Raw genomic sequence first — 27776 nt, 5'->3', positions numbered from 1 at the left:
CTACAAACAGACAAAAATTGAAATACGTGCACAGAAAGGAAAAGGTGTCTGGAAGATAAAGGTGTCCTTTTTTCTTAGGGTACAACTGCACACACTTAATACTTGCCCAGAATATAAGATTAATGCTGATTCCATAAAACCATACATCTTCTAATGAAAACACAGAAATATCTTTAGCCAAGGCAGAAGCCCAGGGTACTGAGGTAGTCTGTAAGTGTGATTTATTTTCCCTTAAAAAAAAATCTCTAAAGCATTGAGCTGAATATTTTGTTTCTTTACACCAGAGACTTACTACAGCAAGCAATATAAGAAGAAAATTTATTCATAGGGTTTGTAGTGACTGTAATTGGCTGCCAACTGGACTGGAGGTATTTTACAAAATAATTGATCAAAGGAGCAGAAGAAAGATCCTCAGCTGGACCTTTCCTCTCAAACCAATGGACAGCAGAGCTAGAACCTAACACAGCACATTCGTCATGACATTCTTCAAAAAGAATTTTTTCACAGAAATAAGGTTAATAATTGAAATTTATCCTTTTGCATACGCCTCACAAAACACTGACAAAGGGACATATGTAGTAGAGAGCAATATAGAACGATGACTCACATTTAAAAACCTTCCTGTGTGCTTTCTGAGGGAGTAGAAGACATGAAGTCATCCCCTTGGAGTAATTTATTAGTATAATGTCACATAAATTAGCATATAACCTCAAGTTAGAATATTTCCTATGATTTGAGTTTAAGTTTCTTTTGAACAATTCCTACACCACTAGCAAGAAATCTTCATTCTGTCTTGAATTACTACTGTACAACCTAGAAATAAAGAACTGAATGTTTCTTAGACTCAATATCCAAAACCAAGAAGATAATGGCTTGACCTTAGACAACATATGAATAAGAGGAATGCGGTTAACACTGGAGTTCTTTCCTTGTGTTCATTCTTCCTTTTATAACCAGGCACACCATCAGATCTCAGCTATTTAATACACTGTCAGCAGCACACAAAGCAATCTGTTTTTCACTTGGTCTAAGTTTGATCTTTTAGCATGGTGACAAAGTATCATGACATTGTGATTTGCCAGTGGTGGGATAAAACATGTGACAGTGTATCAAGAGCTAGTTATCCACTATTTCTAGTGGATTTAGGGTGATAATTTCCAAAGATAATGAATTTTTCCGCTGCATTTTGAAAGAAAGTCAACTAGGAGTTGTCAGTTTTGTTTAGATGCTGTGTTAACCTTTGTATCTGCAAACCTAAGAGAGAAAGTGAAATTCAGAGGATAAAAAATGATGAGGCAGGCATTAGGTCTGCTCAAATACTTGCTTATCTTCCATGTTCCTTACATTTCTGCTCTGTATTTATATAGATAGTATTTCGGGTGGGGCTAGAGTCTTTTCACTTCACTGCTCCTTTTCATAAAGTCTGTTCTAAACTTTTCTACCCTAAATATTTAGAAAACATCACAAGTAGCAAAACCAAGTTTGTCATTGAATGGCTCTGTAAGTTTGTGTAGAACCAGGATTCACTTAGAGACCTCTGAAATAGCATGATCTATGTACATCATACCACACAGTTGGCATGCTTAATCTTCCAGTGTAAAGGACCATTAGTTTGTTTTCCAAGAGACAGAATATGCATCACCAGGCTTGTGAATTTATTGTTGAGATGAAGCAACAAAGATTTATATAGCAACCAGTTGTTATTAAACATTAGATTATAGGTACAGATAAACTGAAAGAGAACAAAAAGAAAAATATACGTACCTGTGGGGTAGTGTTCATTCACTGGCCAGCTGTCGACCTGAAGCGTTGCATTGCCACCATTCCTGGTAAAGCGTACTACGTGGTATTTGCCATCATTTACAGGTGTGCTTTCCTCTTTAATAGAGATGTCCACCGTGCCAATATTGAAGACTACACCAATCTTGCCTTGCTCCTGAAAGAAGAAAAGAAACAAGTGTTTTAAAATTGCTGCCACTTAGGAGAATGTTCTTAGCCTCTAAGTCTCTAGTGGGTAATTCTGCCGGTAGATGGCACTGGAGAATACACAGAATTGTCATTTTGTGCTTCCTGAGGACACATTTCATTGGTTCTGCTTCAATGTAAACACTTTCTTTCACACTGTTCTTTACAGCATTCACCTGAAGACAGTGACTCATTTGTTCCCATAAAACATCACAGAAGACAGGTGAGAAACCAGGCAGCAAAAATCAGGAGATATGGATAAAGAGTTATTTGAGCAACATCTCTACTGATTATTACTAGTCACTTGTTATATAAAATGCAGCCAGTGACAGGCTCTTATCTCAACACCTGTTTTGTTCTGTTATTCTTCTTGAGAAACAAACAGTCCTCACTCCCCAAAAAATAATTGCGGGATCCAGCAGGAAGAATGCAGTTAGAAGATGAATGGAACTTGAAGGGAGCAGAAGTATTATTAGCTGACTTCGAAATCCGGAGGGAAGCTACCTAAGAGACAGGAGCTGCCCATCTTATTTTTCTCCATCACGCAGCTAACAGTGCCTTACCAATAAAGCAGTGTTTTCCCAAATTTGCACCAGTCAGTGACTGAAAGGGAAGAGCAGGCAAAACCAGTTATAATAGCCACAACACTTCCTTCTGCAGGTCCCCTCAGTGATTCCAAGTAGTGACCATATTTAATGTCTTCAGGTTGCAAAATACACAGCCAGAGTATACTCTGATTAGATATATGCATTTAATACTACTAATTTAAACAGCAACAGAAATTCTCATCACTGTACAATTAAGAGGAATGCATCTTCAAACACTCAGTAAGGAGAGGCACAATATGCTAGTGTCAACAACTATGAAGGCATATTAAGCACACTGCACATATCCAAAACTGGTACAGACAGGCAGAACTAAAATGTATCATATAGGAAGTCAATATATTTGCTAGCTATCCATACTATAAAATTGAAACAACAGAGAGTAGATGGCCATCTTCTATGCAAATATATTTTCCTTGAAAAAACTGAGGTATAATAAAGGGTCACAGGACAATTCTGTTCCATTTACTACCTTACATATCTGCTTAGAGGGCAGAGGATTCCATTCTTCAGGGCTGTTACACTAACTTTAGTACATTCACTTTAGCAAATCTCAGCAATAAGACAGAAACTTCTGCTCTTGTACTCGATGGCCACCTTGGATTCCTCTCCTGGATTTATTTCTGTCTCCTGGTATTAAAAAATCTTTTTCTGCAAGTTTCACCATGTTTCAATTTCTCAGAGAGGTCTTTCTGATTCCTGCTTTACCTTATATTTCAAAGCTCACTCATACCAAAGCACTCATCACAAATTCCTTGTATCTTCACTACCCTTCTTTTTTTTTGACATTTTCTTCCTAATACCAAGTTCCTGGTGTCAGATTAAAACATTGTTTTAAGAAAGGAAAGAAAACAATCCTGTAGCAGAAGAGGTCATGAACAGTGGTTCAACTACTTGAAGCATAGCACTGAAAACAGTAAGCATTTTTTTTTCTCTCATTAAAACAGTAAATTTTAGATTGTGCTAAATGTATGCTGGATAGAAAATTTAATGTACATTCACACTGTTATTCTTTGAAGGGACTTTCCTTCAAGATAGCAATATCATCCTTCTCTTTGCACTGGACTGTGAGGTAAGTGGATTGCTGCTCCCACCAGATGCATGAAATCAGATGCCATTTGGAAACAACCAACTTTTCTTCTCTTATGCTATCACAAAAATAAGTTTCAGTTAACAAAGATTTATTTCAGATAAAAGCATTGCTGGCACAGTTTTACCACTTCTTTGACATATGAAGTAAGTGATCTCCCAACACTGTTTTAGTGAATCTTTTGCTGGCAACCACATAATTATCTTTACCTGCATAGCAATTACCAAAGAACGTGTGATTAATTTTTCCTCAGACTCAAATAATACATAGCGACCAGGTAACCTGGCTACTAATATTGTGGTTTTGCAAGATAGTGCCTTATAATCAGCCTCCTGGATGACTTCTCATATTGCTTTTTAATTGCCATCAACACACCAAGCTTCTTTGGCAAACTGTGGCTGCTCTAAGAAGAGTCCGCCTTGGTGAAGGTATAGCATGAGCAGGTAAGATGAAGACCTGCACCTTTTCTAATGGAACAGATTAGAACCACCACCACAGAAGAGGAAGGGATTAAAAGGTATTCAGCAGAGTGAAAGCTGCACACCTTCAAGCCTACAGGCTTAATGAGGCAAAGGTAAAAACTTGCAGGTGAGGAAAAGGATGGTGGGAAGTTCAATTAATCTCTGCAGAATGAGAAAATGTTTCTGACTTCTCCTCAGAGGAAAAGGAGATAGCACCTTTCACCATTTCTTTTCCCAGGGTTTGAAGGAAAAGACCTATTTAAAGAGCTAGTGATAAGAGGGCAAACTGGGAAAGAGATAAGATTCTGAAAGCAGAGGACTGCAAAATGCCAGTGGCCTTTAGTCTGATGGAGAGAAGGGGGAAATGAGCAAACTGGTGCCTTCCCCATCCCAAGAGGCTTCTCCTCCCAGAGCCAGAGAAGACAGCCCTTCTAAAAGCAGTATAACACTTTGTTGCAATTAAGAAGTGCAAAAAATTGTCTAAAAAAATCATGGTTCTTGTGAACAGTCTGTTCCAGCTCTCTTCAGATCACTCTTGGGCAGAGCTCCCTGTGACTCTTTAACTCGACTTTTGCAGAATCACAGCTTCTGAGACTCTTATTTGGACTGAGTAAGAACTTGTCATGAAAATGGTTTTGTTCCAATTACCAGAATAAAAGACAACACAATATGTCAAAGGTAGGGCTACTGAACCAAACTGCACACACAGACCCCAAGATACAGTTTATTTATGATATTTTAAATCTCCAGGGAACCAGACACTATGAAAAAATTAATAATTAGTTTATGCATTCCCAGCAGAAGAAAAAAAATAAAGTAAAGCAAAACACAGAGAAAATCCTACAGCAGATAACAGTGGCCATGGACACAAGGGGCAAATCCACAATTTATTTTCAACATCTCTTCAAATCCCAGTTTCTTGCACTACAATACTTCATTAAAAACAGCTTTTACCAAAACCTACCTTCCTTCTAAATCTGAAAGACAAGTTTGACCATTACAGTTTAACACTTCATGATGGACATAGCCTTTCATTCCTTTCCCCACACATTCAGCTGGTGGATTTTCTTTCCACTACAAAGGTAGTAACTAGACCAGTAAATATGTGACAAAGAAAGGTTTATATTTGAGCCACTACCTATAACATTTCTTTTTTAGCTATAGGAAAAAAAATCATAACTATGCAGCAAGGGAAAAGGTGAATACAGAGCTACACAAAGCAAACAAGTTACGTGGTCCAAAAGGGTTCAAGAGAATTTTAACAGATGGCGCAATTTTTTTCCTCTCTATATTGGTACTCACTGGGTGCCCCAAAAAGTTTCCATGAAAAGGCAACCATTAATTAATGTCTTTGAAAATTCCAAGTGACATCAAGTGCTGGCACTATGTCTTAGAAAACTGAGAACCATTTTACTTATAAATAATGAATTCAGCATTCAATCTATCTTACTTTTTCTCTTCTTTCTTTAAGGCTATTTGCCAAAAAGGATTTTTAAAGTTTTTTCAAGAATTTGTCTTGTGCTGATTTATCCCATAAAATTGCTGCCCTCAAAAACCACATTACCACTTCATTCCTTACAGTACTTCTGGAGATAAACTTCTGCCATTATGTCTCTAAGAATTTAGAAATGTAATTATGATCACATAATGGAATGGTTGTAGATAAGTTAAAAGAACAAAAAAAGCACAAAGTCCTGAAAAAAAAATTGTACAAGGCTTCTCCTTGACCTGTCTACTCTACACAGACTCCTGCCAACACTTTGTTATATGCACAATTACCAAATATTTTCAACATTATTAAATGACAAAGAGTTAATCTACAGCCCAGATCAGGAGATCAGCAATTTATTGCTTGCCCTGAAGAACTGGTTCACTTTGTGCAAACTTTTCTTTTAGCTTACTGTAAACCAGATTCTTTATCTGTGACAGAGGAGTTATAGACACCTATCTTCCAAGCTCTACAAGCCCTGAAAATCCAGATATATTTCATTTGAACACTGATTATATACTGCCAATCCAAACATTTCAGCCCTGAGAGCAACTATGATCTGAGAGGAGCAGGTCCTAACCTTTCCTCAGCTTCTACATTCAACTCCTTCAAAACAGGTCTGAGGTCTTACATTTTAGCAGGTATGTTTTAACTTTTGTTTCCCTTCATTCAAAGAGAAGCAGAGCCGGTCCTGTGAGCAAATTGTCAGGCCTTTGCTTTCTCCATACCATGTCTTCACATTTTGAAGGCATCTGTCTTTATGTAGCAGACCAGGTACGAAGAAAGTAAAATGGGGTTGGCAGTGATTTTATAAGATGAGCAGTTCAAATGTGTTAGAGGGTACACATACATGAACAACCACATACACTCTGTGCTCTTTACTCTTAGGTTTTCTTTTTCTAAATCTAAAATTTATATTGTCCACACTAGAAGTATATACTTGTTCCCTGTGTTTAGAAAGGATTTCATTTCAAAACCAAGAGAGAGAACTCCAGGCATTAGGACAGATCCTACTCTCAGCTGCCTCAATGTGAATCCATAGCAATTCTGTTGAAGAAACTCAATTCCTACTGATGCAAGTGGAAGCAGAGTTTATCCCAGCATCTTCTTGCATTGTTTTGTTTATTTTTCTGAAGCAAAATGTAAAATTAAAGGAAGCATTTACAAAACATACCTGAAATCTGACTACAATCCCAGGCTGTGTTTTCTCACAGTCATTTTATTGCACAATATTTAAATAGCAACTACTGCACGTACTGCCTCCTCCTCCCACCCTGGCTGGTTCCAGCATGGCTAGACATCAGCCCAAACCTGGCAGACAATACTCCTGGTTACTCTGTCCTGCAAATCACTGCTGATTTTGCTGCTCTCATTTCAAATTGATACAAGCTCTTTTAGTAATACAACAAGCCATTTCACACTGTAGGAAGCTTTATTAAACTTTCACTCCCCCCCCCAAAAAAATGCCACACAGATACACTTCAACCACCCTCTAAATTCAGGAAAATTGCTTTGTTTTGTTATAACCCTGAGAACTGCTCTTCCTGGAATGTCTGTCTTCTGCTTAGGCTCCTCACAGTTGCAGTCTATGTTTTTAAAAGAGATTGAACTTTTATTTCTTCCTCTTTGCTTTCACTTCTTTCTTTAAGACTTTCTTTGCTTGATTTCCTTTGGGGTTTTGTTTGCCTGGTTGTTTTTTTATTTTTGCTCTGCCTCAAACTTGATTCTGAATGTTAGTCCCTCTGAAGGATTGCTCCCTCTCTGTGGTTTAGGGGGCTTTGCAGAACAGTGCTAAATGTCGCGAGTTATCCAGGAGAACCGAAGGTATAGATGCATATTCCACAGAGGACACCCATTTATTACTACAACTACAAATCACTGGATGTGAACTTTCACTGTAAACAGAAACTCAGAAAGTTCTTGCTGATTAGAAAGGCAGTAAAAGCCTGCATTGTCCTTAGAGGCCTGTCTGGGCTGCAGCTAGAACTGAACGCATGGCTGGACAGATCTTTCTGGGACACGCGTGCCAATGGATTTTAGAAGGGCAAGTATTAGAACCTGTATTCAGCACAGAGTATAAGGCAGTTAGCTCTACTCTTCTCTGGCTGGCCATATTCAGTACTGTTTTTGATATCACCGAGAGGTAAATCTGAAATCAGGATTCAATATGTAAAAAACTCCAGGCCTGGGTAAAGGGAGAGTTTACTGAATGAAGTCTGCCTTTATCCAAACAGTGACAGCAGGGGAAGAACACTCAAGAATCAGTATTGCCACCCTGGCAAATATGATAATCAACAAAACCAGCAAATGCTCTGAGAGAAAGGACAGGTATTGAAGCTCACCTGACTTGGAAGTTTTTTGATCAGGGTACCAACACTTTACAGTTATCTTGAAACAAGGAAAAATGTTAAGGGGAAAGGAAACACACAGGTTAGGTAATTTTGTTTGATTTTTAAGGGCTGTTATAAGGAGCAGTAGGTAAGTTTTTGTTCTATAGTGTTATTGCTTCTTTAACGTGCTCAACCACATCTACTCAATGCCAGTTAAAACCTATTTATCAGAAAGAATCACACGCACAGAGGATAAATATATATAGAAATTATTACCCTTTGGGGGCATGGTTTTTAAAAGAAGCATTTCTCAGCAATACATAATTTATAAGGCTAAAAAGGACAATTGTTATAATCCACTCTCCTCTAAAATTTTATAGGAGGTCATTTATCTTGTCCAAATTGATAATTTTTTAAACTACAGAATATATTTTAGAGCAACATTTGTGATTTGCAGCTGAGGAAAGAAGGCTTAGATTCATTACAGTTGCTACTTTGATGAGATTGGCATAGTGTTGAACATGATCAAAAAAGCAAGTGGAATTCAAGAATTATAATGAAAAAGAACAGTGTACAAAAGGAAAACCTCTATTATAAGTTAAAGGTAGACCTTTGACTTAAATTCTTGAACACAGTACACAGATCTTTATAGGCCCTCACAAAAAGAAAAAGAGGAGATATAAAAGGTTCCACAAAGTAGTACACTTGAAACTGTGCATATAGTCACGAAGCAATGATTCAGCATTAGCTCTTTTTAGCTCAAATAACTACAAATATCTAAGAAAAGCATTTTACAATTATGTTTAAGAAAAAAAGTACCAAATTCATGGGAAGACTCAAGAGCCATTGAATACAGCAATATGAATATAACCTTGTGCTCAGCTCCTCCTGAAAAGCAGATCATTAAACTGTTACTGCCTATACTGAAACATGACCTAGCATCATACTGCCACAAATGTCTTGTGAATCTGTGATCCAGCTAAAATTTTCTTGAACATTGCTATTGATTCTTGTTCATTTTAAGAAGTGGTGAAAAAATTACATTGGGAAATATTAATGAAAATCTAATCTTTTCCACTGAAGGTTTAGGAAAGTTTGCTTAGATAAACATCTGTCAGCCACACACAAGGCCTTTAGTCCATCCTCAGAGCAAAAAAAAAACCTAAAGCAAAAGACAGGGTTCAAGCTTCATCTTTCCTTGACTGCAAACTCTCTCCTCAGTTTTACAGAACATAAGAGAAAACCACTCAGCCCTCTGAGTTTCTTGCTTAAAGCCAGGTTTTCCAATCTTTCATTTAAACTTCCCCATGGTCCTTTTCATGGTTTGACACTGGCACAAGGCCAGTGCCCCCATGAAAATACACTTTGCCTAGTGTCTGCTGTGAGATGTGACCAGGAATAAGCAAAGCAGGCTCCTACTTAGGAATAGAGGAAAAAAGTTTATTAACTAAACTACAAGTAAGAAGAAACACACACACACAGGAACAATGAAAACCTCACAACAACATTTCCTCCTCCCCCCACCAAATTCTCCCAATGCAATACATCTATCCACAAACAATCAAACCTTCCCCCAAATTCCCAGTTCTCAGTCCATCAAGAGGAGAGGAGTCCGTCTTGTGCCATAGGCTTCGCCTGGAAACACCGTTGAAACCTCGTGTGTTTCCATGTCACTCGTGGCACCACCCAGAGTACATCTGCCGTCGTGACCTCTTCCTTTCATGTCCAGCACTCTCACCACTGAACATGGACCAGAGCTGTTTCTAGGGTTGTCCTTTCTAAGGGTGCTTTGTCCAGTTCCAAAAAGGGCACAGTCTCTCCTTTCGGGACACATGTCCCCCCCAAATTTTTTCGCCCCCTGGGGCTGAGGGGCAACCAACACTGAACCCTCTCAGTTCCTAACCACTGCCTCCCCCCCAGATGCAGTCTCTGTGTCACAAGGAAGTATGGTTCTGTCCATGGCAGTACAAGAAAAGTCCAGCCAAGGGTCACTCCATCATCTCCTGCCACATAGGATTCTTCTAAAGTTCTTTCACAAACCTGCATCACATCACACTTGCCCATTTCCTGCTCCATTTCATCTCTGTCTTCTCATTCAGATCCAGGAGGATAAGTATTCGCAAGGTTTCCATTATTCAAGAAAAGGGTTAAAATCTCAAGCTCTGCCGCCCCGGAACTCCCATGACTGCCCTGCTGGGCACTTTCTCATGCACCCCCTTCCCCCCCTTTCTCCTTCTCGCCCGGCCGTGTTATCAAATTTGGCACCAGCACAGACACCAGCCCGCTCTCTCCCTGGGGGCGGTGGTGCTGCCCGATGTCTCTCAGTGCTCCTCCACCCTTCCATCTTCAGGGGCCTTCGACCCCCTCTCAGTCCAAGGCCCGGCTCACCTCAAGGCCGCACAGCTTTCCTCTCCCCCAGCCCAGATGGCAGCTGGGCAGGGGAAGGTCTGACCTGTTTCCCAGCTGGAACCCAAAGAGGAAGCTTCCAGGGGAGAGCTCTGCTTTTAACCCCTGTGTTCTCAGAGGCGTATCCAATGCCCCAGTGGCCAAACCAGGTGCCAATATTCACATCTGAACACTTATTGGCCTGACCACTCTATTCCCAGAAAACCTACTTCCTGTAAATCCACGACAGCCCCGAAACTGCTTCAGTTTACTTGTAGTTTTTTTTTAATAGCTGGAGACACCAAAATTTTTAACTTTAGTTTACAGAAATTACACAATCTTACCATGGGGGGCTCATATTTGAGGCTTATTCACCATGATCAACAGTTAAATTCAGGAGTTCTCTCTGGGAGTGTTCCTTGTATTGAAAGATGATCTTTACTCCTTGGTTGAAGACACATTACATTATTTGGCTAAAGTAAAATTCATACTAGTTTCCTTGGAAGGTCTGTGTGGGACACAGATGGTAATATAGTATTTTTTCAATGGCCCTTACAACAAGAAATTGTAGCACAGCAATACACTGCTACTAAAGTACATCTTACTCCTGGCTCCTGGTCTTGAACTTTTTTTGACCAAACACCTTTGCAGTATTACAGAAATAGATTTACCAGTAGGATATGAAATTGTCATTCTCTTAGTTTAATTTTACCTAATCTCTTTGTCTCCCTGCATCTTTCTGTCTTTCAACTTTGCCTTTTGTCTAATAAAAGTTTATTTTATAAACAAAACTACCCTGAAGACAACCAAAAAAACCCAAAAAGGACAAGAATCTCAATTCTGAGACAGTTCGACAGTTCTACCAGGGTCAGGAGTGGCTCATTATGTGCAACAACACACACTGATATTTTCACCACGAAAAGACATGAAATGTAGAAGCTGCTTGTTTATTTCAGCCTAGATACCCTGCATCAGATAAGAGCTTTACACATCACTGAAGCAGTTGAGGTAACATTAAAACATAATATCAGCAGAATTACACTTAGGAATTAATTTTACACCCACAGCTTATATATTTCATGTAAGGTGATTCCATTAGTACAGATTGAGACCTTTAAATTTTAACTCACTCACAGAGGTAATCAAGATTAGTTAGATAGAGTACAGGGTTGAAAGAAAAGGTTTTTGCTCTTACTGCTGGTCTGCTGTACCTTGAAAAAGCCACTTTAATTTCTCTCCCTCCAGTCTGCCTTTTTATAATGTGAAGCCACATTATCAAAAGGCTTATCAAACAGTATATTTGTATGTGGAGCCCTAGTATCCAGTGGGGCCTCCAGATGTTGTTGCAGTACAGTTAATTAATATCAAGCAGGGTACCCTGCTTTACATTATTATCATTACCATGATGAGGCTTGTACTAAGCCTACCCTAACTAAACCCACTTCCTCAAAGTCTGGGGAGTGCTGTGGCATATCTAGTTGCTCTTGTATCTGACACCTGCCAAGCCCAGTAATCAGTGGTATTCAGCAGTCTTAAAAGGGAGACTTCCTTCCGTGCCATTCAGTGCCTAGGATGCAGTGCCCAATTAAATCTTTATTCCTGTTACCTGGGATAGCGCCAGTTCACTGCCAGACAATTAACAGGCAGTAAAATGTTTCAAGAAACACATGCAGGTGTGTTTAGGCCACACAATTTCCAAAAACCAATTGTTATTACACAGCTGGTGAAACTCCAGCCACAAGGCTGCTAAATCCCAGTCATTTAGAGATATCATACTGCAAGTAAAGAAACAGAAATCAGCAGCATGCTGAAAAGGGGATTTTCCTAGGGAAACAGAATGCAAAACAGATTAAAGGGGTGATACCTGTCTATTGGTTCACTAGCAAATACATTATTCAGATGACTAATTTGTTCTCACAGACTAAAATACACATCATAAAAATATGCCCTCTCTGATGGTGCGAACTCCAACTATAATTAGGATTAAATATTCTGACAGTGCCTTCTGAAAATACAAACAGTATATCCTGAAAAGTTTTGTGAAATCATACCTTGTAGATATGATTCTGCACTAGGTCAGAAACAGGAACCATTCTGAATGTTGACACAAGCTTCAATTTTCCCAGAGAAGGCAACCAATGCATATTGTGTGCTGCATTTTAAACTTGAAGTATGCTTAAGCTGCTGCATTCTTCCAGAATTATAGAAGTTCACTGATTAAAAGTAGGCCTTTACCTAAGAGCTGCTCCGCAATTCACTCTTCAGACAAAAACATGACCAGCTGCTAAAATGTCACATTCACTCAATAAAGAAATGACTGCAGTAGCAAGTCACGTTTTAGTAGGGCACAAGAACAAGGAATTTGCTCCAAAGCAGAGATCTTCCAGGAGAAAATATGCCCATCCATCTCACAACATCTCCCCTGGGGTTTCAGTCCACTGCGTAACATTGCCAACAATTTGTGCTGGCAGAAGCTAAAGTGGCAGTCACACTCCAGTGGTTTGAACCTTGCTGGACACCAGATACTCACCAAAGCCTCTCTATCGCTTTTCCAATTCAGCAGGACAAGAAGAAATAAAATTAAAGGCTCATGAGTTAAGGGCAGGGAGAGATCGCTCATGAGTTGCTGTCACCGTCAAAACAGTCTCAGCTTAGGGAAATTAGTTTAATTTATTACCAACCAAATCAGAGTAGGGTAATGAGAAATAAATCTTAAAAACACCTTCTCTTGGATTCTCCCTCCTTTCAGGACTTTACTCTCAAACTCTCTACCCTCTCCCTGCTGCCTGCAGCACCATGGGCTTCACCATGGGCTCTATCCCACTGCCATTGCTCCTGCTCAGCAACTTTCTCCCCCCTTTTAACTATGCTTTCACAGAGGTTATACCACTGTCATGGATGGCCTTGGCCACCAGCACGTCCTAGTTCTGGAGTTGGCTGGCATTGGCTCTGTCAGACACGGGGGAAGCTTCTGACAGCTTCTTACAGAAGACACCAAATCCCTGCCATGCAAACCCAATACATACACAAAACATGGAGTTAAAGATTTGATACTTACAAGCCACGTGGAATAAACCATGTACCTTAACTACAAGACTTTCTTATCAAAAACATGGGTACAATTGTGAAATGTCAGTAAGCTGAAGGCACAGAATATATTACTCAGTAACAGCAATCAGAGCTGTCTGTCTCAACCCAAAACCAACAGAAAAGTGAGCATTTGCCACGAAGATGGCATTAAAAAAGGACACTGCGTTCTGACAGGAAAGGTGATCACAAATACCAACTTGCCACCATCCAATTAACCCAAGTGCAACAGCTGTAGAAGTGCAAGGGGTTAAGAGGCTTTGGACAGACTTAATCTATTTAAACTTGATTTTGCCTAGAGTATATTTTTTTGCAAACTCTCTTCTCTTAATCATAAATAATATCCTAGAGTTTGAGTGGTCCAAAAATAGGTATTTACATGTATTATATGACTAAGCACTATATACTACTGCACTTGCCTTTTTCTTTACTTTCTTTACAGTGTTTTCTTTACAGAATTTTAATAGAATAGAATTCTAATAGAATTTAATGCATCCAGGGCCTATGTTCTATGTTCCTTTTGGAATCTATGAACAGATTCCATAAACTGTATAATATCAACAGCCTATTGTAACCAAAGACCAAAGTCTTCTTTACGAGACAAGCAAGAAGTTTGAACTAAGGTTCACTAGGTCCCTCCAATCCAACAAGAAAAAGAAGGAAATGTGAAGTTTTGCAAACACAAACAGTACCTAGATTTAATAACAGCTTATTTCTAGTTTTTCAAAGCTTGTTTTAAAATGGTAGATTTTTGTGGTATAATGAGGCTTTTGAGATGTGGCTGGATTCCAGGTGAAGGCCTTCCTAATCCTGAATCAAAGAGGTTTCCCTAAGATTTTTAATGGAAGCAGAGCATTAAAAATACATGAACATTCCATTTCTAATGAAAATACTCTAATTACTCAAAATAATTTAATACTCTACCTGTGGTATAACAGAGCACTGATAGATAAGAAATAGTGGAATAATAGACAGAGATGGAGAAAGAGAAGAGAAGAACACAGTGGTTTGAAGACACAGCTCACAAAGGAGGCTACCAGTACCATTTGCATGCTGGAAAGCAGAGACAAAGATAAATGACTTGAAAAAATTCTGCAGGAACAAGTAGTTACAGAAAAAGAGCAAACAACTGAAATGTCCTTTCATTCTTAAGCCACTACTTAGCAATTTACATTACCTTAACATTGCTACCAAGGAACACTTCAAACACCCATGTTTTACATACACATAGGATGCACTAACTACTAAGTAGGTCAAAAGGCTGCATCTCAAATTGGTTTGAAAAAGGATCTCACATCAAGACTGACTTTTCCTACAAAGATGAGAATTTTATTAAATAAAGCTAGGCAGCTGGGGAAAAATACAACTTCGCTATTTGCATATTTATTTTGTGTTGCAGAATTTGCTTATTTTTTGGCAAAGGGGTATCAGCTGAGCCCCTTGCCAAGTTTGTACTAGGTTAGTTAGAACTGCTGATATCAAATTGAAACTTGATTATTTGGAATGGATATCACAAAAAAGCTGAAGTACTTCCAGTACTGATTTTTTTTTGCACAGTAGGTGTGTGAAGGAGTAATGAGTAAGGAAAAGGCTAATGTCACAATTTCAGCTTCCATACTTCTTCCTGATAGCTTCTCTGTACTTCCTAGGAAAAATGTTATCCTTTTACAGATTGGCTGTAAAAGGACAGCCAATGTAGCAAAGGAAAACCCTGTTTTAGGACTGTGCTGAGATCCTAATCCTCGTGTAATACCAGCAGTGCTTATAAATTAGTGTCCTCTAGGTTCTAGAACACTTTGAAATCAGTAGGAGAGAAAAGAACTTAGCATAGGGATGCATTCCATTACTCAGCCTCCCTTGTCCTTACGGCCACTCACTTATTCACATAAGCTTCCATGGGAAGAAGCTATGTTTCATCAGGCCTGCATGAAGGGACAAAGACTACCTTTAGAGACACCCTTTATTCAGAAATCAGTGTAGCTACCATTAGGAACACTGAGGGTAAAGGAATCTCAGGGTATGGGAGGTAAGACCAGTACAAAAACAGCCCTAACATGTCCATTCCTTGATCAAAGAATAATTTTTGTGAATAAACTAGAGCAGCCAGAGGAATTTAGAGATACAGGACTGTTGTGATTTAGACTATACAGTTTATACTTACATACTGGAAGGAAAAGTTTTCTTGCTTTTGTCCAGCACTCTGTGATTTAGCAACACTCAGTAAATATTACCCAAGTGCAAGAACAGAGTTCCTCTGTTCATTGATTATTTTGTCAGCAGGCTGCTGAAATTATTAGGTCAAACTCTGACATTTCTACTCAGGAGAAAGTACTACAGAGGACCTAGATCTGAAAAAGGATTTAGCTTGATACTGTATGTTCAGCACAAAATAACACAGCCTTTAAAAATCAAATTTAAAGAACTGCCATTTTGTTTAGGGGTATAAAGAGTAAGATGGGCCTTACCTTTTTGCAATGATATGACCATACCCCAACTCTCCATATTTTCTCCTTCCTAGACAATTTAGTCATCTGACAAGTTGATTGGGGGAGACAACTTGCAACAGGCAGATCTAGTAAAACACAAACTGAAGGAGCAATAAGGGTGATGGATGTCTGTGGCCAACTACTACGGCTGTTGTCTGTGTCTTCAGGCAGATGGAGGACAGCACTGGCAGCATATGGCATGGGAGTTTGGGCTTGGAAGACAGATACAGCAGACTCCTGATAAAAGGAATTAAAACCAAAGCAGCATGGTGGCTAGCAAGCCAGACTGACAGACTAAAGTGCTGATCACCTTCCTCATTTCTGCTTGTCTACATCTTGCTCAGTTCTATAGGCTCCCACCTCCATACCTAGAGCAAGTCTTCTAGCTCTGCCTGCAGAGAGGGAGCCAAGAAGCCTTAGCTGGAGATGGGCTAGTGTCAACAATCATTTTGGCAGATGCAGCCAGGCAGCAGTGGTCAGTTGGTGAAGCTGGCCATGGGGAACCTGGCCTCAAACACTTCCAGGGATGGGGCAGCCACCATTTTATTAGGCAACCTGTTCCAGTCCCTCACTACCCTCATAGTATATAATTACATACTAATCAGAAGTTACAGTATTTTAAACAGAGCCATTTATTATAAGAACATTGGTTTTCACAAGTGAAAAAAAAAGCTCCTGAGGTCGATACACACTGTCAAGATTCAAAAGATTTTTTTGCAAATTGGTGGACAATGCTAGTGACACAGCCTTGTCAGGCTATAAAGAAAGTACCAACAAAACAAAGCAGACAGTATGTGTATGCATGTGTGGACACTTCAAGAACAACAAATAAAGGAATGCTGGCATGGATTCCCTGTGTTTGTAGCTACCATGTGTTCTATATTTAGTCATATTACAATTAGAAGAAGATGAGAAAATACAACAAAATAGCATATATCTGCTTTTTGCAAAAAAAGATATGGTCCTGCTTTTGCAAAAAAAAAAAGAGATGGCCCTGTTCATCTCTGCAGAGTCCCACTGCTCCTCTGAATAAATATCACTATCCTCAAATTGCTTTCTACTTCATTACAATATTAATAATCAATTACTCTCCTTCAGAAAATGGATATAGTTGTTTTGGAACTAGTAATACAAAATTTATGTTGATCCACCGAACACCATTCAAGCGCTTGTACCAAAGAAGAATTAAGTACACGACGTAAGTGAAAGAAGCTCCAGGGAATTCATGTAACACCAGTCTGCATGCAAAGATAGCCTATACTAACACTTAAAGGACGGATAAAACAAACAGATTGCAGTTCTGTATCATAAAATCACGATGGTCTTTTTTCACACTAGAACACAAGTTAACCTAATTACAGTTTCCTTAAATAGATGGGTACAAATGCCAGCCTTAATGCACAGCAGATTCCTGCGTCAGGGCTCTAAAACTTTCAGAAGGGTTTGCACAGCTTCTCGTTAATGAGCCTCACACAGCAGCAGAACTGTCCCAGTGTGGGAAGAGACCATCAATGAATGGCCAGAATACATCAGGGAGCGCAACAACTGGTCCAAGACTTCAGGTTTTTTAAAAAAAAGTATCAAAGACTTTAAAAATTCCACCCTATGATGGCGTTTAAACTTCTCAGATTTTCCATAATAAAATAATTACAATGGTTTTATTTAATTACCAAAATTTTGTTAGAATTTTAATTTCTAGATATATTACTTATTCTTACATTTGGTCTGTATTTTCATCCTCCCTTTTCCTTTGAACAAAAAAAAGAAGCAGAAAAGATGACAAAATGAGATAAAGAAGAAATCTTCTTACCATTTATAAGCCTAAACTTCAGATATTTATTTTATCTGCAGACACAATTTTCTAATACAAACAGCAACATTATCTTCAGGGGGAGGCATTCAAACTCTAAAAATGTGTCCAGTTAAAATCTTGCTTTATAACATTTGTAATTTACTTTTATCTTTCCTAGACAAAGAAATATGTGGGTTTTTGAATTGAAATTACCTGCAGAGCGTAACCACTTCAAACTGGTAGCTCATGAAGCCCACTACTACTTTCAAAAAGGCATATCATAATCTTCTGATTTTGTATACTACATTTATTCTGTGTGGTTGTTGCTCTTGCTAAAGAGGTTGGCCTCGCTGAAGCTCCCTGCCAAACTTTGGGAAGCGTTATCTCAAGGGAACAATAAGAAGAATTACTATCAGGGGAGATAACACTGCAGTCCTTTTAATAAGGACTCTTCTTGACATTGAAGCATGTGCTACATGGTCGCAAGGGAAAGTTTGTTTAATATAATTTCCTCACACAAAGTTTTTTGAAACTTATACTGGTCTGGTGCTGTTTAAAATGTAATTATCAATTCATTTTTATCATGATTCACTTTCTTCTTTCAGGTGACTACATCTCAGATTGTTTGGGGGTGATTTTGCTTTTAATGTTGCATATTAAACAAAGATGCATCCCTAAAGTAGTGGGCTGAGTATCACAGTCAGTGGTTAACAACCCTACAACATTCAAGGTGGCACTGGAGACATCCACTACCTTCAGCCTTCAGGGCTACATTTCCTTCTTTATTTGTGAAACCATGTAGGTGGTTTCAAGAAGAAAAAAGAACATGAAAGCCTTGCCATCTTTTCTAGCAAACACTTCTCCAACATTTCAGAATGATCTGAAATGGGATGGAAGCATGAAAGAGGCTTTATTGTTTTTGTGAGAAAGGTTAAAAGCAACAGCTGCATTTAAGAAAGAAAATAATAGAAAAGAAAAAGGTGAGGGAAATGAGAAAAACCCAGCAGTTATGTCTCAATTTTGATCAAAGCAACAGAGAAGTAGCTGTGCCGAGTGTCTCCCCATTTTTCTGGATAACTTTATAGACATGCAAGATATAATACTTAGTCTCCTTTTTTTTTTTTTTTAAACATCCAACTATATGCAACAAACTGCAATGAAAACTCCCTATGTGCCAGCCTCACTAACCAATGCACCATCTGAGAGGGCTCCAAGAAAAAGAGTGAGATTCAAACCCTACAAAACTTTCTCTATTCAGGTTTTCAGGACAGATGGACAGAAAGGAGTTTTAACTTATTCTGAGTGTTTAAAACCTGACTTTTTTTAGCATTTGCAATTTTTCCAACCACTATCAGTTGGGCTGAGACTCCAGCTCATTTGCTGGAGACTACCAAACAGCTACAGAAGATTTGGCGTCTACTTTTATTACCTGTGTGGATTGAGATCAACTGCTAACTAGAAATTAAGGGCATTGTTTAATCCTGGCAGCATTCCTTAGACTTCAGTGTTGCTTATCTAGAAATACATTTGGCTTGAAAACTGTTTCTTTAAATTGATCCTCTGAGTCTTCTTAACCCTGTTAGCAGTGGAGGATTGGGTATACTGCATTATTTTCTGAGATTTGCCTGTGGTTTATTTGCAAAAGCCACTTTTCTATCATTGCACTGACACACAAATGGAACCTGCACTTAACCCCGCCACATTTGCTAGTTGAACACAAATCAAAGATTTCCACTCTTCATTGTCAAAAAGATGAACTATTTTCTGTCCAACTCAAACAGCCCCACTATATCCAGATCAGTTGCTTTCCAGAAACGATGTAAGCCACAATAGCAGGTCTTGACCGCTAACGTCTCAGAACATTTCCCTCTTTTGACTACGGGTTTATGAGTACCTTTCTTGCTGTGACAAGCAATTTTGAAAACACTCTGTAGTTCCATTTGTGTATGTCACTTACAAGTTATAGTGCTTTTTGTCTTATACACCAGGGTTGGAACAACGATATGAATTGCTCCTTCCTGAAGAGGCACTCATAAAACTATGAAAAGGAAAAATGGGAGAAATTAAGCAGGAAGTAGACCCACAAAAGCATCAACACTATGTACCAAAATACTACTGCTAGCACAGATCAGTGTCTCTACTGCATGTCTGAGATAGCTGAAAAAGAGAACAGATGCAATGACTCATGTCACTAAAGGTAGAGGGCTTGTGATCGGAGCCGAGTTTCCTGGATTCTTAAATCAGCAACTTTGTTAAATGCTGAATTAACGGCGTTTTAGATAGTATTTCAAAGTTACAGTTGGTTACATTTGAGCATGCTGACCTTAACAATGTTACATTAAATATTTTCTTTGTAATTAAGGTAATAGCTATGCTCTGAAGATGGGTAATGATTTTCACTTTTTTAATTTTACTGTTAAATGGAAAGCAAGACATAGAAACAGATTAGCAGAGAAGCATGACAGAATGGCCCTTTCAGCTAGCCTGAGCTGCCAGGATGCTCACAGGGCAGAGGCAGCAGTGTCAGGGCCAGGCAGGCTGTGTGTGCAGGAGCCCTGAGCTCAGGATGGCTCAGCACCCCCAGCTCCACATGCAGCTCCTTGGAGCAGCCAGCACTCACCACTGGCAGCCACGCTGGCTGCTGCCGACACAACACACTTAAACTTCTGCACAGATACAGGGGAACCCTTTTCCCCAGCAGCACAAGGGCAGTTCTGCAAGCTCCTTTTCTGTTGGCTGCTGGAGTGTTAACACTGGGTGTCCTTCCAGCATGATAAGGGAAAACTTATGTGTGCCAGCAATAACTTAGGCAGAAAATGACCTACTTTGGTTACTGAAGTTCAACCAGATTGCAACATGATACAACACTGTTATCATGTAACATAATCCTACAGTTTCAAGTGGATTACTTATATTTAAATTAGAAATTAAAATTATTTGTGCTATACAGAGACTTTTATAATAGGAAAGTCTCAAAAAACTCAAAGTGCTTCAAACTAGGACAGCGAAAAAAGTGAAAGTATGAGATATACAAAATAATGTATGAAACTGAGAAGTCAAGCACTTTGATTCATCTTTTCTAATTAACATATAACTAATAAAACTAAGTTATCCATTTCTTTTCTTTTTTAAAACAGTACTAGTTCAAAATCTAGGCACATATTTGTTATAAAATATTTTTGAGACCATTGCATTAGGAGTTAGCATTCATAGAGATAACAAAAATTTCTAAGAATGCAATTTTTAAGGATGCAATTTTCTTTTCAAGAAATCAAGAATAAAGACTCTTGTACTCCAGAATATGAAATTAATTGATGGTACTTAGACAAAATACTTTTCTAAGGGCCCAAACCAGGAGCTACTTCCTCTCCTTGTGTTGGTTTTACTTCATAAAATTTACTGGCCAAGACATTCCCATATGGAACACACTGATAATTCTTCAGTGTTCAAATTTATCATTCTGAATATAGGAGCTCTTAAAAGTTTTCGTCATGGATTTGCGTCCTGTTTCCACAAGCAATAAATGTTTAATCTGATTCTTCAAAATTAGGCCCATTCATTTTATCTAATATATGATGAAGAAAAGCTCCTTTACCCTTCATAATTACAAGAGAAAAGTGTTAACTGTTAAGAAAAGTAAACATCTTTCATCATGCTCTCTTTTTGAAATTATCATGTTATTCTTGCTCACAGGATTTGTTACAGAGTAAGGAAAGATTCTCATTGGATCCATTCTGAAAACACCAGTAGCACATCACTGCTCACCAGGTAAAGAAGGACAGCTGGCAGAGCATTTAGTCCAGCGACTGGAAAACAACAAGTCATTTGTTTTTCTGAGGAAAGCCATGGTTTAATAAGCCAATTAGAGAGCTTCATGTCAGAAGATCTTTATCCTATCCCTTATGTTAGAAGGGACTTACTGTGTAACTAGCAATCATAATGGCAATTTTCCCCCTCTTTCTTTTTTTCAAATGAGAACATAATTTTTATTAAGTGGGTACAGAGAACCCAAAATGGGAGAAGTCTTGACAAATGCAAACCTCTACCAACCATTGTCCGACCTCTTACTGAGATATTTACAGATTTGTCTGCACGCTCAACAGTTGCTGATAGCAGGATGGCTTGTTTCAGTGCACAGCCCACCCCTCCTGTCTGCAGCTGTTCTCAGGGGACACATGTAATCATCACATTTGTCATGATGGCAATGGTGATAATGATACCGTGTGCACTAATGAAAGGCAAGTACATATTTCACTTTCTGTGAGGGTTGGTGCTTGGGCAACCCTGCCTGCCAACTGTCTCTGTCCCCAGCACAACCTGTAATTTAGTTAACAAAATGAGCCATTTCAGAGATCAGTCATTATCCTGCCTGTCTTTATCCATTTACTGTTGCTACCAGTGATAAATATAGTAGGTCTTACAAACAAGGCCTTTATGGTTGGAAAGGATGGAAAAATAATAATAGAAAAAAATATACAACTCTTCCGCAATCTGATCTGACTAGTCAGATCGTTTCACCAGAGTTCTGGAACTTCTGCTTCTTCTCATCTCTAAAGTTAAGCAAAAGTCTCTTGGACACACAATTAATTTTCAATTTTGCATCTTCACTTCCAGCTTTCTTGATACTTTAAAGGTTTTTGTGTGGTAGCTGTGGTCTGACAAGAAATTCCCTATAAAATTTCTTCCTGCTTTATGTCCACCATGTGTTTTAAAATCCAGATAAATGCTATGGTTCAGTTAGTCTCCCAGCCAAATAAACTTTTAGGGGTCAAACAACTTCAGTGGCCATAAAGAAACAATGTTTGTCACTGCTGATGTTTTACTTCCCATTTGCATGAAATTTGATGAAAGAATTCAGAATATTTTGTTGATTTATTTTCCCCCTCTATTGATGGAACAGGTATATCCGACACCTCTCCTAATCAGTAGTGGGACCACTGCTTATAATTCAGTATTAGTCAAGAACTGAGTGAAATTCTGAGAATAAGTCATTCTACATCATGATCTACACCTTCAAGGTCTCACTCATTTCCCCTTCAGTATTTAGTTAACATTTGGTACTGCATCGTCCCTTAATTCAGTTGCCACTTACTCCACTCCTGTATCCCCATCAAAAAAACCAGACATCTTATATCTTCGAAGATTGCAAGGATTTCTACATCACAAGAAGTAGGAAGAAGGATTTGGTTTAGTCTTGAGGACTTCAGAGTACTGTTAGAAGAGCCCTAATTCATTTTTTGAGAAGCCACTCAAGTATCCCACTGTCAGTGCTGATGAGGGGCATGCACACTCCCTGCTCTCTGAATGCAATCAACTTAGGTCTTAATGACTCTCCAGATGATTTTAAATGTCTAGAGCCATAACCTAATCACAAGGATTTCCACCAAGATTTGATTCTGAAAATGGTAACTTGAAGAGAAACTTTATCTGCAGTCTGAACTTCACACAACGGTACTGCATGGAAGCAAAAAAGGTGGAAAAGGGACGATAGCAGGTCTGGATTTTCCCTGTTCGTACCACAACACTAATGCTATGCTACCATTTAATGACTGATGTGCAGTTCATTTTTTAAATAGTTGTGAAGAGCTGCAGTATCTACTGAAAGACACATAAATAGTTAACATACATTATTCTCAGAATACAATACAAATTGTGGTGGTCTTTCAAACATTTACTTAACAGTTACAAGTAAAGTTGATTTCCTAGCAAAATTATACAACTATTCATACACGTCCTGTCGCAGGCATTTCTTTTATGAAAAATCCTTTTTAGGATGTTTCCTGCTGAAGCTGAGAAGTTTCAGCAGCCAGATGTAAACAGTGATTGTTTGCTGCTGTGGAATGCAACAGGTGGACCTGTGATCTGTCTGGTGTGGATGTTTTGGTTCAGTGACCAGGCACAGCAGAGCTGGCTCTTGCTCTCTGTCGGAGCCAGCTCATTTGTTATCATTCTTTACTCTCTATTCTTAGCTTAGCAGCTTCTGGAAACCTTCCCTTCTTTTTCTTTTTAGTATAGTTATAATATATGTATATATCATAAAATAATAAATCAAGCCTTCTCATCATGGTGTCAACGTTCTCGTCTCTTCCTTCACCCAAGAACCCTTGTGACCACCATCAAAGCGTCCTATAGAGAACAGCCACTACAGTACTGGAAAGTAAGACAGACATCTTTGGGTTTTGGTAGTTTTCTTTGTTCTGGGCTTTTTTGGTTGCTTTTTTGTTTGGTTGTTTTAATTTGATTGTTGTTGGGGGTTTTTTGTTGTTATTTGTTTGTTTTTAAATATTTATGATGCTTGTGACAATGAGGCACCTGCAAACCCTACTTCATTGGTAGGCACTGTACAGAAATAAATGTCACAAATTATTAAAATATGACAATACAAATGCATTTTTCTTTCTATAAGCAATAAAATGTACTAGGACTCTTTGGATCTACAAAGACTTAATAAAACAGCAGATAAAAGAAAACAGATGTCAGATAGAATTTCAAAAGGCCTTTTAAAAGAGCACTTTACCAAAAAAGCCTATAAACATCATAACAGGAGAAAAAGTGCTGTAAAGTATTAAAAATGATAAAAACACAACAAAAAGAAATTAGGATCAAAATTGTGGGGTTTTTTTCAGTATGATAAAGAAAACAATGCAGGCATTTTGCTTAAGCAGCCCCACCTCACTTAGCTGTCAGGGCTGTGGAAAAGGATGTAAATAACAAAGAAACAAATCTGCAGCTGGAACAAAATTATTTAAGTTGTTTCTTAGTAGAAGATCTATGAAAATGGTCTATGCAATGGCAAATTAAATTTACTGTTGACAGATGCAAAGAAATGCATGCTGAAAATAACGAACAGCTGCATGTGTACTGCCAAGTTCCAAATTAACTGGAAGCACCAAGAAAAAAGGCCCCTGTGTGTGCATCTCAACCTGTCAAAGTCTAAACATGAGATACAACATGGGATGAAGATCCTAAATGAGGGACACAGTAAAACCACTCAGGCAGAAAACTTCAAATACTTGGGAATTTATTTGGAATGGCTTTTTTTTGTTTTTCTGAAACCTCTGCTCAGTTCTTCTATATTTCTAATACAGACAAGTTTTGACATTAAAATTTGTCAGAAACCAAACAGCAAGAGAGCATACATTAATCTGGGACCAAAAAAAAAAAGTAATGTCCCTTAAAGAGACAGATTTTGAAAAATATTTCCACATATATGTCAGTACATGAGGAGGCCACTGGAGCATCATTAACCCTGGATTCTACAACATGTCCAGATGGATGCTGATTAGATGAACCACTGGTCCGAAGAATAATATTTACACCTCTGGCTTTGCAATGCAATCCAGTTCTGCCCTTGATAGATAGCACTGTCAAGATGTACATAGGTGTGGCACATACTCAACCTCCTTTTATTTTTGCCTTTGATTACAAAGGAGTCATTGCTCACACTGAAGTCTTGAGTTTTCCAGATTGTGACACATCTCTGATGGATGAATGATTCACGTCAAACGAACCAAAGCCATGCACAGCCTTACATCAGTGATGGAAAGATGCTGAAAGCACAAGCCAAGTGTGTTTATTTCTTCGAGGACCCTATTCCAGGCAAGCCAAAAGAACAGCCTGCTTGGCTTGGTGGGTGACGCAGACAACGGAGGCAGAATTCATGTTGCATTAAGTGTTTGGTAACAACTCGCAAAGCAGAGGATGTGATCTGACAAAGGGGTGGAACATGTAGGAGTAAAAAACTTCTGAAGATTTGGCAGCATATCCATGGGTTAAATATGTAAAGTGTGAGAAACATAAAAAGTATTTAAGGAATGTAAGCTACAAAAAAATTACTCCTCTCCAAACCCTGAGAGTTCCCTACTGACATAATTAGACTAAAAACCAAACCACATAGACAGGGCAGCAAACTCACCTTGGGATGTGATCTAGTTTAAGTAGACATGGGGCTGCTAAGAACTAAGGTAGAAGAAGGAAATGCAAAGGGGTCCCTGCTTTTTCCTTACCTTGCCCTTGTTCCAAGCAGTTGTACTTGTGCAAGTCTCATGAGTTTAAAAATTTATTCCTTACCAGAGCAGGATCATTACATTTCTATCTGTCCCTGCTGGGATAAAAATAAGGTCAATGTGTCACAAGCAAGATGATCTCAGTGTGCAAAAAGGAAGAATATTACTAACAGGAAATCACTGAGCAACACATATGCTTCTCAGTCCTGCACACTATGAGAAGATTTAAAATTCTGAGATCAGAAAGAACAAATAAAAAGGAAAGAGGGAAAGAATAACTCAAATAATAAACACCCTTTCTTCACAGTAGTAGACATCTTCAGGTTCTTATTAATGCATTCAAGAGGAGAGGCTATATAAGCCACATAAGTATCTCTAATCTAAATCTTATATCTATGTTCTGCATACATAACCAAGACCTGTTTGAAATGGTTGTGTGTTTGGTTGTCCTCTACTGATCTACATTCTTGTCCGCAGAATGTACCAACCATTTACACAGTTTAAATTTAAAACATCCTGATCAACCTGGTCAAATTATTATACAAAATACTAGGATTGGAAGAGAGTATGGCTGTGGATGAGTTTAATGGAGTGGGTAAGAAGGAAATGGACGTTTTTACATATATCTATGTTGAAAAGAGAAAAAAAAAAGTCTAGTAGCAGGTGCAACCACCATGTCTTCTCTTCCCCTGCCTCCATACCTTCATCCAAATAACTCAGTATTAAGGTACCAGGAGAAGACATTTCACATTTCTGTAAGATCAACCTGACAGCTTACCAGCTGTTTCTTTACTCTTCATCCCACAATGGCATGAGTAATCCAAAGAGTGTTCTCACTTTCTCTGCTAGCAGCATGGCTACCTGCTGTTCATTTCTCCTAGTCTATTCTCTGAGCAGCGAAGCACTGTCTCTTTTAAATCCCACTCACTTTGCAAACCACAGGATCTGATATTGTGTAAGAGCAGCTATTACCTCTATCTCATCCTAGAAGTTCTCATGCTGGGAAAACAGCTTCCCATCTCCTTTCTCTAACGTCACTGTCCCAAAGATACATTGGTCAATTTTTGGTGCTATTACAGCACCTCAGCCTTAAGAAGAAATTTATGGGCCAACATGTATTTCAGCTGTCTCCTTAAATACTAAAAGAGCAGAAGTCCAAGTATTGAATAAGAGATAAACATGGTCATTTTGGGGGAAAGTCCTTTTCTGTTACAGGAGTCTAGTTGTGTCTGAGAATGAAAGACACTAGTGCAGCAGGCTTTGAGGGGCTATGAGTCTTGTACTCTCAAAATACAAAGCTCTTAGAAAAAATACTGTAATAAAATCACTACCCAGGACTTGAGCCAATCCTTGCAGATATGTCTAACTTATCCTGGGTTGCACTGTATCACCTGAAGTCCGGAAGTCTGAAGAAAGTACATTTAGTGTCACAATCAATAATTGGAAGGACACTTGCAAAGCAAGCGTACCCCAAATTCTCTGGTGAATCTTGTAGGTTAACACCTGCCACGTCCCATTATTTCAGCCTGAGAACATGTAAGGGATGTGTATAGTCTTACCCAACCGAAATCACCCCCCCCCATCTTTTTTATTTTTTTAAGGGATCTTTTTTCCTGTTGCCTGTGTCATTCTGTTTTCTGAATAACTGTGTCTGTGTAGGTAAAAGGCCTGTGGGATTTGTTTGCCCTTCTGGCAAAGCCTGCAGGCACGTCCTAAAATGGAGAGCCAGACTTCCATTGTGTTTGCCAGTGCTGTACAACTGGCCTTTTTGAAATGCTACAAAACAGAAACGGACTAAAGGAGGATGGCAGTACTGGCCAAACGCACACACTGGTCTGGATAGTCACTTGGGTGAAGAAGTAAAAAGCTGTTAGCACTGGGATAGAAACAGACATCCAATATCCCCACCCACACAGATGGAGGAAAATAGAACACCTCACTGGAAATGGTTTTCAGCAGGGACACAAAGCAGGAAACAAAAGAGGACAGACACCAGCAGCACCATTTTTTTTTTACAACAGGTTCTTTTTTTTCTCTCTCTCTCATCTAGTGTCTAATACATAAAGGAGCCTAAATCTCA

At 38.7% G+C, this 27776-nt stretch overlaps 1 protein-coding gene across 16 annotated transcripts in view; it reads right to left on the bottom strand.

The window, feature by feature from the left end:
• The window catches only part of NRXN3 (neurexin 3), a 964190-nt gene that overhangs the window by 132097 nt on the left and 804317 nt on the right, over positions 1 to 27776 (bottom strand). For all 16 annotated transcript variants that reach the window (XR_004060782.1, XR_004060783.1, XM_030949965.1 and 13 more), the window contains one exon: positions 1765 to 1936. Coding sequence is in view for 14 of the 16 variants with exons in the window: in XM_030949965.1 (XP_030805825.1) it covers positions 1765 to 1936 (172 nt within the window). In the remaining 2 variants the exon portion in view is untranslated. The remainder of the gene's footprint in view (positions 1 to 1764; positions 1937 to 27776) is intronic.

This window comes from Camarhynchus parvulus, chromosome 5, assembly GCF_901933205.1.
Source record: "Camarhynchus parvulus chromosome 5, STF_HiC, whole genome shotgun sequence".
In the NCBI taxonomy this organism is placed as follows: domain Eukaryota; kingdom Metazoa; phylum Chordata; class Aves; order Passeriformes; family Thraupidae; genus Camarhynchus; species Camarhynchus parvulus.
The sequence above is the reverse complement of the archived record's forward strand: the minus strand, read 5'-3'. Positions and strand labels throughout refer to the sequence as shown.